This window comes from Bos taurus, chromosome 17 (assembly GCF_002263795.3).
Source record: "Bos taurus isolate L1 Dominette 01449 registration number 42190680 breed Hereford chromosome 17, ARS-UCD2.0, whole genome shotgun sequence".
Lineage (NCBI taxonomy): Eukaryota > Metazoa > Chordata > Mammalia > Artiodactyla > Bovidae > Bos > Bos taurus.
Window position 1 is genome coordinate 29,553,777 of NC_037344.1, and position 16,606 is coordinate 29,570,382.

General features: G+C 35.9%; 1 protein-coding gene and 1 long non-coding RNA gene across 10 annotated transcripts in view; one reads left to right on the plus strand and one right to left on the minus strand.

Annotated features, from left to right (window-relative positions):
* The window catches only part of LOC112442022 (uncharacterized), a 53,297-nt gene extending 39,578 nt beyond the window's left edge, over nt 1-13,719 (plus strand). For both annotated transcript variants that reach the window (XR_003030006.2, XR_003030003.2), the window contains exon 3: nt 1-13,719. This exon is cut by the window's left edge. This is a non-coding gene — a long non-coding RNA (uncharacterized lncRNA).
* The window catches only part of LARP1B (La ribonucleoprotein 1B), a 139,314-nt gene that overhangs the window by 29,077 nt on the left and 93,631 nt on the right, over nt 1-16,606 (minus strand). For 6 of the 8 annotated variants that reach the window (XM_059876269.1, XM_024977583.2, XM_059876271.1 and 3 more), the window contains 2 exons: nt 4,397-4,605; nt 3,290-3,396 (listed from right to left, as the gene is read on the minus strand). In XM_059876269.1, coding sequence (XP_059732252.1) covers nt 3,290-3,396; nt 4,397-4,605 — 316 coding nt within the window. Of the gene's footprint in view, nt 1-3,289; nt 3,397-4,396; nt 4,606-7,365; nt 7,430-16,606 lie in introns of those variants that run through there. The other 2 variants (XM_059876276.1, XM_059876274.1) reach the window with 2 other exon arrangements.

Below are 16,606 nucleotides of genomic sequence, written 5' to 3' on the forward strand. Positions count from 1 at the left end.
CAGCAGCACATATATATGTGCAACTGAGTCACTTTGCCGAACAGCAGAGATCGCCACAATACTGTAAACTGACTATACTTCAACAATAACAACAAAAAAAAGGTGAGGGTGGGGGATTGTGGGGTACATGATCAGCTAGTTCTCATTCTGCTGACTGGTTGGTGGTGAGGTATCAGAAGTTAATTTTGGTTCCAATGGGTACGGGGTATCTACGCTTATGGGCAGCACAGTTAACTTCTTCCACCTGGTGGGGGTTTCAACATCCCCTTTGATAGATGCTACGGCCCTCACGGGGTCTCTATCATGAGATTTGAAAATCTTCCTTCTGCACTTGCAGTTTTGAGGCCTTATTTCAATAAACATCCAGAACTGTGTGTACTCCTCAGTGCCTGCCCACCAGCTGGCCTTCCTCTCTCCATCACATATTTAACACTGTGTGTCAGGCACGTGTGATATACTCATTCATTCTGTGTTGGTTGTATTTTCTCTAGGGGTCCTCTTAAGAAAACACTGTAAGCTAGCCAGAAATAACTTTTTAATGGTTGCAGAGTTCTTTTTGTATCTGTGGAAAGCAATATGTGTAACTGGTGCCCTATTGTTGGACATTCATGGTGTTTCCTTCTCTCTTTCTTCTCTTTTTTCTCTTTCTTCCTCTTCCCCCTCCTCTTTTCCTCCTTCTCCTTCTCAGGGGTTACTTTTTAAAATGTGATTATTTTGAAATTGTATTTTGAGATATTTCATCATTTAGAAGTCTGCATAACTAAGTTAATCAAGTTTACCAGGTGACCAATGATTCATGATGTTACAAAAGCATGCATGACAAAAGAGCCATTCAAAGTGGAAGAAGTCCAGTGGCTTTTAATGTAACAGAGTATGAAAACTTCACTGAGTATAAGAAAGTCATTGACATATGGTTTCAGACTCCACATTGCAACTAACTTCTAAAAAACTACCACTTGTTCAACTTTGGATAACATCAAAGAAGAATACCTACTTTGGATAATATCAAAGAAGAATAAATTTCAATTATCTGAAAAGGCTATTAAAACATGTCTCCCTTCCCCAGATTTTATTATTCTATTTCAACAACAAAAAACCCCCACAAATGACAAGACAATATAGAAACATATGAGTATCCAGTTATCTCATATAAAACAAAACATTAAAAAATATGTAAAACTTTAAAACAAATACTACTCTATTCAGGAATTTTTTGAGAACTATATTTCATAAAAATGTTTATTTATGTTAATATAGAATATTTATCAGTTATTTTAAATGAATTAAACATTCAATTTCTTTCAGCTTTACTTTTAAATTCAATTTAATTTTTTATTAAACATTTCTTGTTAAATGAAAGCTAACAGAATTCATTGCCAAAATATCTGCACAAGAAATATTTAAGAAATGAAGAGCATTGTAAATGGTAAAAATGAGAATATTTTTAAAACTTCCTTTTTCCTGTTAATTGCTTTAAAACCTAATTGTCTAAAAAATAATAATAACAAAGGATGGGAGGAGATGGAACTTTAGTAAGGTTCTTATCCTATACATGTAATGATGTATCATTTAAAAGGATACATCATTAAAAGGGTATGTTACAATGTACACTATAAACTGAGATACAAGCCAATAGTAGAGATAAAACAGAATCATGACAAAAACTAAGCTGATCCAAAAGAAAGTAGGAAAAAAGAACAAAGAATAGATGAGACAAATAGAATATAAGATGACAGATTTAAATCCAATCAATACTTAACATTAATGTAGATGGTCCAAAGATATGTTAAAGCAATTAAATAATCCTTCAATTAAAAATACATAAATTTTTAAAAAAGATATGAATGTTTATAGTGGGGAAGGTTGTGGTGAGGGAGGCAGGGGATGCAAAAGGTATAAGGGAACTCTGTACCTTCCACTCAATTTTGCTTGTAACTAAAACTCTACAAGGTAAGTCAATTAAAAAAATTCACCTCTCATTATAGTAATTACATACTTGTCTGCCATCTTTGAATTAAGGTCTGTAAAGGCAGGGACTATATATATCGTCTTCTCTGCTATGTATCAGTGCAACATTTTTCATCATTATCTACTGATCTCTAAACATACTCCTCCAAAAAAAAATAATAATTAAAGAAACAAACTCTGAAAATGACTTAGAATACAAAATAACTGTAAGTAGACTCCAGTACTCTTGCCTGGAAAATCGCATGGACGGAGGAGCCTGGTAGGCTGCAGTCCATGGGGTCGCTGAGGGTCGGACACGACTGAGTGACTTCACTTTCACTTTTCACTTTCATGCATTAGAGAAGGAAATGGCAACCCACTCCAGTGTTCTTGCCTGGAGAATCCCAGGGAAGGGGGAGCCTGGTGGGCTGCCGTCTATGGGGTCGCACAGAGTCAGACACGACTGAAGCGACTTAGCAGCAGCAGCACCAGCAGCAGACAACAGATGTGCAAGAAGAGCATATAGACATTTTATCTTTTAAGGAAAATATATCTAATGAGAACAAAATGCAAAGTACCACATGAATATCCCTGGAAAAAAATACTTGGAGATTTTCAGATCATGATAAACTCTAGTTTTCCTTTGAATAAAACTAATTCTTCCGTTATAGTAATCAGTCAAAAGAGACTTGTTTTCCTAAAATTCATTTTCCAATTAGAAAGTATAATTATTCTGAAAATATCTATTCAAACGCAAGACAGGTTTTCAAGAAACACAAAGCAATAGTAACTCACCTCTGTACAGGACATAGCATAACCATATTTTTATAATGTACTTAACAGGCGTAGTAAAAGTTAGCTCTGTCATCTCTTTTGAGATAAATAATAATCTTTTGTAAAATTAAAGCTAAAAGAAAAATAATCAGCTAATCTATTTTTCCCCAAAGGAAAAACTCTAAAATATTAATGTGTTTTATTTCCATATCCTTTACATAGTTTGAGCAGATTGTTTAGCACATTAACTCACTAAGAACCTACTATGCCATAAAATATCTGGAATCTTTCCAAAGATAATAACTTTAATAGACCTAAATATTATTAATCTAAGAGTACACATTTGTGGAAATTACTTCAAAAGGGGGAAAAAAACCTATCCTACTGAATTATTCCTTAACATACTTATTGTAAAACTTATTTCCTCTTCTTTGGCTTCTTTTTACTATTTTCATTGTTCTATAATTTGCTAATGTATCAATTTTTAAATGTTCCCAAATATCTAATTAGTAACTGTTTCCAGTGAACTTAAAATCAAGAACAAAGCAATGTTTGACAGATACAGTACCTGACAGAGGATGTTCTTGGCCCGTGATCTCTGGAGTCCATTACCCAACCAACATGACACTCTAGAGGGGGATTTGTACTATGTCTTGTTTTTCTCTTTCTTGGACTCTAAGGAAAAAGAAGTCAAACATTGCAATTACTTTCAGTAGTGTGAACCTCACAAGTAAATTAAAACCCTCTGACTATAAACCAACTCAAACATTTTCATACTGTGGATGACACATTATGAAATCATATGAAGTCACAAAACTCAAACATCTCACACACAAGTTACAAAACTTAGCAAGGCTAAGGTTTCAACACAAGGATTAAAGAAAACACAGCTTAAAATGATTCTTTATTACACCTTCTGATCATCTTTAATTAACACTATCCATGAAATTAAAAGACGCTTACTCCTTGGAAGGAAAGTTATGACCAACCTAGATAGCATATTCAAAAGCAGAGACATTACTTTGCCAACAAAGGTCCGTCTAGTCGAGGCTATGGTTTTTCCTGTGGTCATGTATGGATGTGAGAGTTGGACTGTGAAGAAGGCTGAGTGCTGAAGAATTGATGCTTTTGAACTGTGGTGTTGGAGAAGACTCTTGAGAGTCCCTTGGACTGCAAGGAGATCCAACCAGTCCATTCTGAAGGAGATCAGCCCTGGGGTTTCTTTGGAAGGAATGATGCTGAAGCTGAAACTCCAGTCCTTTGGCCACCTCATGCGAAGAGCTGACTCACTGGAAAAGACTCTGATGCTGGGAGGGATTGGGGGCAGGAGGAGAAGGGGACGACAGAGGATGAGATGGCTGGATGGCATCACTGACTCGATGGACGTGAGTCTGAGTGAACTCTGGGAGTTGGTGATGGACAGGGAGGCCTGGCGTGCTGCGATTCATGGGGTCGCAAAGAGTCAGACATGACTGAGCGACTGAACTGATCTGATTGTAAAGAAGTTATTCCTTAACCTGAGAAGACATCACTATGGTAAAATATCTTTTTTTTTTTTAACAAATTCCTGTAACTTAAAATGCAATTTTTTATTGTGATAGAAACTAAAAAAGTCTCATTTTGTAATGGTGAAGTATACAAAATGTAGGCTTTATATTTTTGGTGTTCTGTGTACCTTTACATCAATGGCTTTGGGTTCTTTAACAGGATAAAATCTTGGTGTTTTATTTGGATCTTGTAATCGAGGTGTTCGTGGTGTCTTGGGTGTCCTTGCAGGGTAAATTCTGGGAGATTCTGGAACTGCTGTGGGCAATGAACGGGCCATTGTTGCTGAAGATACTTCTGAAACATCAAACAGCTTCTGACCTAATTCATCAGTCAAATCTGCCAAAAAAAAAAAAAAAGCTGTTAAAAGTATTTCAGTGCTAGAAAAATTATTTTATTACTGAGAACAAGGATAATTCTGAAATTCTCTATTCTCAGAGTACTTTTTTCATTAGAAATATTTCAAATATACAAGAAAGAATTTAAAAACAAAAAAACACTTGTCTACACATCATCTAGATAACTAAATTTTAATTTTGCTTCATTTCAAACTTTTTTTTTAAAGAAAAATATGCCTAATAACCTTTCCTAATCCCATTTTGCTTTTCCTCCTCAGAGATAACCAGGCTCTTAAATTTTATATTTTTATTTATATATGTAATAATATTATTTTGCATAATTAACTTGATATAAATGGCATCACAGTATAATATCATTTTGCAGGCTTTTTCAGTCAATATTTTGTTTGTGACCATTATTCAAGTTCTATTAATATAGCTTTGGTTTATTCATTTACACTGCAGAATATCATGTTGTATACAAATATTATAATTTATTCATTCTCCTGAAGACAGTGTTTTTACATTTTTGGTATAATCAATAGTGCTGCAGTAAACATTGCTGAAAACGTCTCTGTACAGGTATGAGTATTTCTCTAGGGTTTATATCTGAAATGGAAATACTGAGTCAAGTGCAATGTGCATCGTCTGGTTTACTAAATATTGTTTGCCAACCTGCTTTCTATAGTGGTTTCACCAATTCATACTTTTGACTAGCAGTTATCTTGGTCAAGGCTAGGTTTTGCTTAGACTTTTAAATACTTTTCCATCTCATGGGATTTAAAAGGTATTCACATTTCTTTGGCTACTAGTGAAGTTGAGCATATTTTTATACAGTTAGTACTCAGATTTCCCTTGTGTGAGCTTGCCATTCATATCCTTTTGATTATTTTTCTGTTGGGTTGCTTTTATTAACTAGTTTGTGAAAATCTTAAGGTAAAACACTAAGTAAGCAAGCAAACAAATCAAGTTAAAGTGTCAAAACTGCAGGCTCTATTTCTACATGGTTTTTCTTCAGACTTACCAACTTCTTTTGATTCATACAATAAACTTTTGTTCACTCAACAAATATTACTGAGTACCTGATACATTCCAAGTACTATTTAGACACAAGTTTGTAAACTCAAAAGGGAACTAACCCACTCTGTTACCTAGTCTCACTATCTTGGTATTTTCCTTCCTAGTCCATTATCTTTACTGTTGCCGGGATAATTATTCTGAGGAGCAAATTAGGTCATTTCACATTTCTACTTAAAAATTTTCAGGTTTTCCCCATTGCCTCTAGGAGAGGCATTGGCTCTTTAGCATGGCATATAATCCTCTTCTGATTGTGCTTCAGTTTTGCTTCTATTGTCATTCTCCATTTCAGTCTTGACGCCCCAAATAGCAACCTACTTGTTATTCCTATTTTCTGTTGTTCTTGTTTTCTTGTGTCATATCTTTTCATATGCTTTTTCCTGTATCTAAAAGTCCCTTTCCCTCATCTTTTTACACCCAATTAGACTCACATCATTCCTTTAAAATCCAGCACAAATCCTGAGTACTTTCTCTGGGAATGTGTAGCATTGTTCAAACATCTTCTGCCAACAGAATTAACCATTAATCAATTATTTTTTGTGCCACCTCTGCATTTTTATCCATTTATTTTTAGATTCATTAAATTGAAATTTATTTTCTTATATATCTTCCATTAAATGCTAGCAGTAAATCTCAGTGTTTCTCTGAAAGCAAGGGCCACAATCTATATATGTACACCAGGATCTACAATTGTACCTAGGAAAAAGTATATCCCCATCCAATGACTGAAAAACTTAACTGAATTGTGTTAATGGTATTTTTCTGTATGGTAAGATGATACACAATCTCAGGGGTTAAAAGTAGGAGCATACACTGAAAAATATGGTAAATCCAGTGCCCTTGTAAAAGAAATATTCAAAGATCTAGGAGCAGTAACAACCCAGAAATCCTAAGTGTCCTAGCATCTAGATTATGGCTTCTAAATTCCACTTCCCACTGATCAGTCTCCTTTAAAAAAAAAAAGTCTGAAGCACAAAGTATTATAAAAGCCTAGAAAATCTTGAGCCAGAAAGCAATGAAGTTAAAAATGAAAATATTAGCATGGTTCATGAAGACTAGCAGCAAACTTTAGGAGACACTGCCAGTCAAAACAATGACCGAATTGGCCTAAGAACATCAAATAAACAGACCCCATGAGTTCATAATGGTTACTTTAAAACTTAATCAAATTTCTAGGCTGCTATGGCACCAACTCATTATTCTGAAAATGATCAATAGAATACAAGAAAAGAAAAAAGAATTTAACCTTTTTTGTAAATTGAATTCCAAAATAAATAAAGAGTTAATTAAAAGAAAAAATTCTTCCTTACAGAATTCTAGGTTAAGAAACATAAAAGGAATAACAAAATTAGAAGATGACTATTTTGCAACTTTAGTGAAATAGAGGATCAGGAAAATATTCATCAATACCTGCTAAAATCATTTGGTAAAATGCTGAGGAGAGATTTAATGACCCATGAAAGAAATAATTGTTATACTAACTTCTGTAAAAGGAAAAACTTCGGCTTTGAGAACACTTTGAAGAGAATAAAAAGACAAGCCACAGAATGTCAAACAGTATTTGTAAAACACACATATGATAAAGGACTATTATCCAAGATACACAAAGGATTGTCAAAATTCAACAACAATAACAACAAAAACCTGATTAGAAAATGGGCCAGAGACCTAACAGACGCCTTACCAAAGAAGATATATAGATGGCAAAAAGCACACGGAGATACTCCACATCAGATATCATCAGGGAACTGCAAAGTAAGACAACAATGAGATTGTGCAACACATCTATTAGACTGGCCAAAACCCAGAACACTGACAACACTAACAAATGCGGATGAGAATATGAAGTAACAGGAACTCTCATTCACGGTGGTATTGTAGAAATGAAAAATGGTACAGCCACTTTGGAAGACAGTTTGGAAGTTTCATACAAAACTAAACATACTCTTACATACCATCAAGCAGTCACCCTCCTTGGTACTTACCCAAAGGAGCTGAAAACTTTCGTCCACACAAAAATCTGCACATGGATATTTAAAGCAGTATTATTTATAACTGCCCAAACTTGGAAGCAACCACATGTCGTTTAGTAGGTAAGTGGATAAATAAATGCTATATATGACACTATAATGATGACTACATCTCATTATACATTTATCCAAATCAACAGGATATACAACACCAAGAGTAAATGCTGGGACTTCCCTGGTGGTCCAGGGAATCCTCATACCAATGCAGGGTACACGGGTTTGATATCTGGTCTGGGAAGATTCCACATGTCACAGAGCAACTAAGCCCAGGAGCTACAACTACTGAGCCCACACGCGGCAACTACTGAAGCCCACATGCCTGGGGCCCATGCTCAGCAACAAGAGAAGCCACTGTAATGAGAAGCCCTCACACAACTAGAGTAGGCCCCACTCACTGCAAATACAGAAAGCTCACACACAGCAACAAAGGGCCAGAACAGCCAAAAATAAATTAAAAACTTTTAAAAGAATAAGAAAAACAGAAACTAAAAAAAAAAAAAAGTAAATGCTAATGTAACTATGGACTTTTGCTGATTATGATGTGTGAACGTAGGCTCATCAATAGTTAACAAACGTACCACTCTGATGTGGGCTGTTGCTCTGAGGAGGCAACCTCTTTCACCAGATGGGTAATAGCTAGTAAGCTAGGGTCAGGGTGTAAATGTGAAATCTCTGTACTCTCCTCTAAATTTTGCCATGAGCCTAAAACTGCTCTAGCAACAAAAGCCTTGGGGGAAAAAAAAATTAAGGGAAACTTTATGATGAATAGATCAGGCTGATAACATCTAAACTCAGTGATAACATCAGTAAACATGCTCAGGTGCTTCAGTCCTGTCCAACTCTCTCAAAGAGAGAGTCCATATATCATGGACTATAGCCCTCCATGCTCCTCTGTCCATGGGATCCTCCAGGCAAGAATACTGAAGTAGGTTGCCATTTCCTTCTCCAGGGGATCTTCCTGATCCAGGGGATTGAACCTGAGTATCCTGTGTCTCCTGCATTGCAGGATGATTTTTCACAGCTGAGCCACAAGGGGAAGCCCAAGATAAGTACATGGGAGTTCATTAACAGTTTTCTCTGCTTTTATCTTTATCTGAACATTTTCATATTAAAAAGTTAAAGTTTTATTTCAGTCTTACATTTATTTTATTCCAGGTTTAATTAGGTCTGAATTTGACCCATCACCAAGAGCAGATATACCAGTTTTATGAAGATTAAGATCTATAAAGTACTTTTTGTTATCTCAAAAGAAACATTTTACAAAATTTGTGTAGTGTATCATTTACCAATTTATAATATTTTCACAAAAAAAATTACCAAAAATAGTTAAGAAAATTGCAAGTACATAAAATATATTCAGTACAAAAATTATATTACTAGAAATATAAGTAGTTAGGAAATAAGAATACATTAAAAGTATTTTTTATAAAATACAAAGATGACATATAAATATCATTTAGATATTATAACTTCTTTTTAGTTAAAATCATGGGCCATCTCTTATATGTGAATGTTCAAAATAGCATTTTCCATAATAGCCAAAAGTGGAAAAAGAAAACAAATATACACCTATTTCCAAGTGGATAAACAAAATGAAGTATGTCCATACTATAGAACACTACACCTTACAAGAAGGAGAGAAGCACCAACATAAGCAACAACATGGATTAATGTCAAAATTATTATATTAATTGAAAGAAGCCAAACACATTGACTACATATACATCCCATTTATATGAAATTTCTAGGAAGTGCATAAACATAAAGACAGAAAGCAGATCACTGGTTACATCAGACTGAAATTGAGTGCTGACATTGACTGCAAATGATTGTGAGGGAACTTTTAGCATGATGCAATTTAAAAATAATTATGGGGGACTTCCCTGGTGACCCAGTGGCTAAGACTCCATATTCCTAATGCACAGGGCCTGGGTTTGATACCTGGTCAGGGAACTAGATCCCACATGCTGCAACTAAGACCCAGCACAGTTAAATAAATTTAAAAACAGAAACAAAACAACTAAATTATGGCACTGGTGTACAAATACACAAATTTACTGACATTAATCACACTATACACTTAAAGTGAGTTAATTTTGTGTAAATTATACCTCAAAAAAGCTTTAAAACACAGAAGACCAGGCCATCTGCTCTTTGGGAACATCAATTGTGATCGTCTACCATACAATTTCTGCTAAAAAGTTTATCAAATAAGACTGATATTTCAAGGATTAGGCTAAAGTACTAATTTTCAAAGTGTAGTCCCAACCAGTGGGAATAGCAAGAGAACTAGAATTAGAAGTGGAGACTGAAAATGAGACTAAATTGCTGTAATCTCATAAGAAAGTGGTTTCTTAAGATGAGATCTACTTATTCCTAATGAAGATGCTGTGAAGAATGTAGAAATGACAACAAAGAATTTAGAATACTGTATAAACTTAGTTGCTAAAGCAGTGGCAGGGTTTGAGAGGACTGACTCCAATTTTGAAAGAAGATCTACTGTGGGTAAAATGTTATCAAACAGCATTAAACGTCACAGAGAAATTGTTCATGAAATGAAGAGTCAACCAATTCAGTGGACTTGATAGTTCTCTTATTTTAAGAAACTGCCACAGCCACCCCAACTTTCAGCAACCACAACCCTGATCAGTCAACAGCCATCAACACTGAGGCGAGGCACTCCACCAGGAAAAGGACTGTTACAACTTACTGAAGGCTCTGATGATGGTTATCATTTTTTTAAGCAATAAAATACTTTTAAATTAAGATATGCTCATTTTAATTTTAGACATAATGCTATTGCACACTTAATAGACCACAGTATAGTGTAAACATACTGTATACAGACTGTAAAACCAAAAATTCATGTGACTTGCTTCACTGTGGTATTTACTTTATTATGGTGGTCTGGAACCAAATACAAAATATCTCTGAGGTATGCCTGTATCTCTAAAGACCCTACAAACATTGAAAGAATAAAAAAGGAATATTACTAAAAACACACCCCAAAATGACAAACTCTTTAATATATAAACTACAAAAGTTCACTCAAGAAAAGCTAGATTAACTAAATAGGCCCATGTCTCTTTAAAAAATTAATTAGTAGTTAAAAACATTTCAACAATTCTAGACCCAGATGACTTCACTGGCAAATTCTACCATGCCTATAAGGAATCAAAATACAGAAGAGGAGGGAATGCTTACTAACTCATTTATAAGGCAGTATTCCCTGATACCAAAATCAAGCAAAGATAATCCAAGAAAAACCAATATTCTTCATTCCGCTAAAAAAAAAGCAAATGGAATCTAACAGTGTATAAAAAGGGTAGTATGTCACAGTCAAATAAGGTTTATACTGGGCTCATTATTTGAAAATAATTCAATGCAATTCACAATACAAATAAGCTAATTAAGACAAACATGTAATCATTTCAAAAGACCCAGAAAAAAAAATCCGCCCCCCCCAAAAATCAGCATCCATTCATGATTAAAAACTCTCAGGAGAATAGTATTGAAACATGTATATTACCATATGTGAAATAGATCACCAGTCCAAGTTCAATGCATGAGACAGGGTACTCAAAGCCAGTGCACTGGGACAACCCAGAAGGACGGGATGGGGAGGGAGGTGAGGGGGCAATTCAGGATGGGGGACACATGTATACCCATAGCTGATTCATGTCAATGTATGGCATAAACCACCACAATACTGTAAAGTAATTAGCCTCCAAATAAAATAAATAAGAATTTTTAAAAAACTCTCAGTACACTAGAAATAAAATCTACAACTATTATCATACTTAATGGTGAAAGACTGAATGCTTTCCTCCTAAAATCAGAAACAATGCAAGGATGTCTTGTAACTTCTATTCAACATCATGTTGGAGGTCCCAATCAATGTAATAAGACAATAAATGAAAGTATATAAAAATAAGAAATGAACTGCAGCTATTCACAGACAACATGACTATCTACGCAGAAATCGATCAATGTAAAATATATTGAAGAATCTACAGAAAGAGCTACTAGAACTATTACTGGTAAGTTTATCAATATCACAGGATACACAGCTGTATTAGTCATTCTCCAGAGTAAAGGAACCAACAGGATAGAAAAGAAGATTTAATATGAGGATTTGGCTTACAAGATTATGGAGGATGAGAAATCTCACAATCTGTCATCTATAAGCTGGAAACTTAGAAAAGCCAGTGATGTAATTCAGCTCAGAGTCCAAAGGCCTGAGACCTAGGGAAGTTGATGATATAAATACCAATCTAAGATGAGACGAGACGTCCCAGTCAATAAGACAGCAAAAAAGGAGCAAATTCCTCCTTCCTCCACATTTTTGTTCTATTCAGACCTTCAGTGGATTCGATGATGTCCACCCATACTGAGGATGGCAATCTACCATGCCCAACAATTCAGATACTTATCTCATGTAGAAAAAGCATCACAGAGACACCCAGAAGCAATGTCTAACCAGACATCCGGTTATCCTCTGATTCAGTTAAGCTGACACTTAAAATTAACATCACAAAGAATAATATGAAAAAAATCTATCCTATTTCTATATACTAGCAATAAACAATGGATAATAAAAATTTTAAAGCACCATTTATAGCAACACCAAAATCATAATATACTTAAGGACATAGGTAACAAAATGTGTACAAAATACAACAAAAACCATAAGACACTGAAGAACAAATACTTAAAAGGAGAAGTATACCATATTCATAGACTGGAAGATTCAATTCTGTTAAAATTTTATAATTCTTCCTAAACTGTAGATTCAGTGCAGTTCCAATCAAAATACTAGTTGGAATTTTTATAGACATCGATAAGCTATTTTTATAATTTATGTGAAAATGCAAGGAAACTAGAATAGTCAAAATATTTTGGAAATAAAAAGAGAAAAAAAGGTGGACGGCACATATTGATTTTTAAGATTACAGTTATAAGGACTTCCCTGGTGGTCCAATGGTTAAGAATTTGTCTTCCAATGTAGGGAACATGGGTTCAATCCCTGGTCAAGGAATTAAGATCCCACATGCCACAGAGCAACTAAATCCAAGCACTGCAACTATAGAGCCTGTGCGCCGCAACTAGAAAAAACCCCCTTGCACTGCAACAAAGGCCCAACACAACCAAAAAAGAAAAAAGTTCTGCTCTTCAAAAGGTGCTCTTTTTTTGGCCACACCACACAGTTTTTGCAAGATCACAGTTCTCCAACCAGAGATTAAACCAGGCCACAACCGAGAAAGTCCTAGATCCTAACCACTAGACCACCAAGGAACTCCCAATAGGCATTCTTAAGAAATGAAAAGATAAATCTTTAGATTGGGGGAAGATATGTGAAAATTACATAGGAATCAAAAGACGCTTACTCCTTGGAAGGAAAGTTATGACCAACCTAGATAGCATATTCAAAAGCAGAGATATTATTTTGCCAACAAAGGTCCGTCTAGTCAAGGCTATGGTTTTTCCAGTAGTCATGTATGGATGTGAGTTGGACTGTGAAGAAAGCTGAGCACTGAAGAATTGATGCTTTTGAACTGTGGTGTTAGAGAAGACTCTTGAGAGTCCCTTGGACTGCAAGGAGATCCAACCAGTCCATTCTGAAGGAGATCAGCCCTGGGTGTTCTTTGGAAGGAATGATGCTGAAGCTGAAACTCCAGTACTTTGGCCACCTCATGCGAAGAGCTGACTCACTGGAAAAGACTCTGATGCTGGGAGGGATTGGGGGCAGGAGGAGAAGGGGACGACAGAGGATGAGATGGCAGGACGGCATCACTGACTCGATGGACGTGAGTTTGAGTGAACTCTGGGAGTTGATGATGGACAGGGAGGCCTGGCATGCTGCAATTCATGGGGTTGCAAAGAGTCAGACACGACTGAGCGACTGAACTGAACTGAACTGAACTGAACTGAATAAAGACTTGGATTAGAATAAAGAACTCTGAAAGCTCAGCAAGGAAACAACTAAAAAAAAAAAACAAAACTCAAAATACTTGAGCAATCACTTCACCAAAGATATACCAATAGCAAAAAAAAAAAAAAAAATGCTCAGCACTGTTAGTCATAATGAGACACTGCTGCTGCTGCTAAGTCGCTTCAGTCGTGTCTGACTGTGCGACCCCAGAGATGGCAGCGCACCAGGCTTCCCCATCCCTGGGATTCTCCAGGCAAGAACACTGGAGTGGGTTGCCATTTCCTTCTCCAATGCGTGAAAGTGAAAAGTCAAAGTGAAGTCGCTCAGTCGTGTCCGACTCTAGCGACCCCATGGACTGCAGCCCACCAGGCTCCTCCATCCACGGGATTCTCTAGGCAAAAGTACTGGAGTGGGGTGCCATTGCCTTCTCCATAATGAGACACTACTACATACCTAATAGAAAGGGAAAAATATTTTAAAACTTTGCAATACCAACTGCTGGTGAAGACATGGAGCAATGGGAACCCTCATACATAACTGGTGGGGATGCAAAGTGACATAGCCACTTTGGAAAACCATTAGACAGTTTCTTATAAAGTTAAAAACACTTACCACATGATCCAGCAATCCCACTCCAAGTATTTACCCAACTGACATGAAAACTTATCATCTTACCAAAACCTATAAGCAAATATTTATAGCATCTTTATTGACAATCACCAAAAATTAAAAACAACCCACATGTTCTTCAACTAATGGTAAATTGCTTATATCCATGTGAAGGAATATTACTTACCAATAAAAAGGACACACAAAATATGGGTGAATCTCAAATGCATTACTGTATTTACATTACTGTAAATAAAAGAAGCCAGACACAAAGGGTTACACTCCATACAATTCCATTTATATGATATTCTGGTAAAGGCAAAATTATAGAAGTAGAAAACAGAAAACAGGCTGCCAAAGGCTAGGCATGGGGTTGGCTACAAAGAGGCATAGGAGAATTTGAGCAGAGTAATAGAACTTTGCTGTAATTTGAGTAGTTGGTAATTACAAGACTATGCATTTGTCAAAATTCCCAAATCTGTATATGCAAAAAGTGAAATTTATTGAGTATAAATGATATCTTTTAAAAAAAGAAATAAAAAAGACAATTCTGGATCCCTGTAAAGTGGAATGAAAGGAAGGAGACAGATTAGGAGTTATTATAATTAACCAATGTAAAATGATGGTAGCTTTTGTGTGATAGAAGTAGTGAAGATGAGAAGTGGTTAGGTTCTGGATATATTTTAAAGGATAATGGAAATAATCTGCCAAGGAATAAGAAATAAGAGGTTGAAAAAGAAAGAGATCAAAAATAACATCAAGATTTTTTTTCCCCTGTACAACTAGAAAGATACAGTTAACATATCATAGAGATGTGGAAGTCTGGGAGAATTCCTTGGAAAGGGGTGGGAATTCAGACTTTCAATTTTCACCATATGAAGTTTGACATGTTTATAAAATATCCAAGTGAAACTGCTGAAACACAGTTATTTATTCAGAACACAGGATGGAGTCTGTACATATAAATTTGATAGTCACTTTTATGCATTGGAGAAGGAAATGGCAATCCACTCCAGTGTTCTTGCCTGGAGAATCCCAGGGACGGGGGAGCCTGGTGGGTGCCGTCTCTGGGGTTGCACAGAGTCAGACACAACTGAAGCGACTTAGCAGCAGCAGCCGCAGCAGTATAAGGATTGGAGAAGGCAATGGCACCCCATTCCAGTACTCTTGTCTGGAATATCCCATGGATGGAGGAGCCTGGTAGGCTGCAGTCCATGGGGTCGCTAAGAGTCGGATACAACTGATCGACTTCACATTCACTTTTCACTTTCATGCATTGGAGAAGGAAATGGCAACCCACTCCAGTGTTCTTGCCTGGAGAATCCCAGAGACCGGGGAGCCTGGTGGGCTGCCGTCTACGGGGTCGCACAGAGTCGGACACGACTGAAGTGACTTAGCAGCAGCAGCAGCACTATAAGGATGCCATTTAAAAACATGAAACTAAATACTATTACCTGCAGAGTTACTGAGAATCAGAAAGAAGAAATTTGAAGATAAAGCGCTAAAGCATCCAAAGCCTGGGGAAATGGGAAAGAAGCAGCAAATAAAAGACTCCATGAAGTTGAATGAGAACTAAGCAAACAGTGTCTAGGAAGAAGAATGTTTCAAGACAAAGAATGACTGATCCAGTGCTGTCAGGGAAGATGATGATTGCCTTGACCCGTCTTAAACACAAAGATCTCTAGGGCAATAGCTAAAGCTGATTTGGGGGTGAGGGGTGGAAGTGTGTTTGGATCAGGTCTAGAGGATAAACAGGAAGATAGATATTAATGACAGTGAAAACAAAATATTTTTTTTTCACCTCAAATTCTATTTTTTAAAGCAACAGCAATTCTTTATTACTATCAGCGTTTTACAGCATTTCCTATCCTTTCACCTTTCAATTTCTGTGTATACTTATGACACACAACAGCATAGAGCTGAATATCCTTTAAATCCAATCCATAACTGTCTTTCTAACTGAAAGTTAATCTATTCAACATTTTTAAGCAATATATTGGATTGATTTCTGTCTTCTTAATTTGTGCTTAATTTTATTTTTGTTCATATTTTTAAAACTTGGAGATTATAGCACATGAAGGTTTACACACACCCACACACACACACAGACTTTAAAATACAGTTGATTTAGAAATGAAAATGAGAACAAGAAACTAAGTATGGAAAAAATTCAAGCTTTCCAAAAACACTGTATTAAAAAAAAAAACCTTTGGGTAATTATCTGAGACTTTACTTAAAGAGCATAATCATTTATATTCAGGTTGGTACCCACAAACCCACCAAGGCCAAAACATAAATTTCAGATGCAGGCAAACCATTTGCAGACTCTCCAGATAGAATTCCTTCCGTTTCTC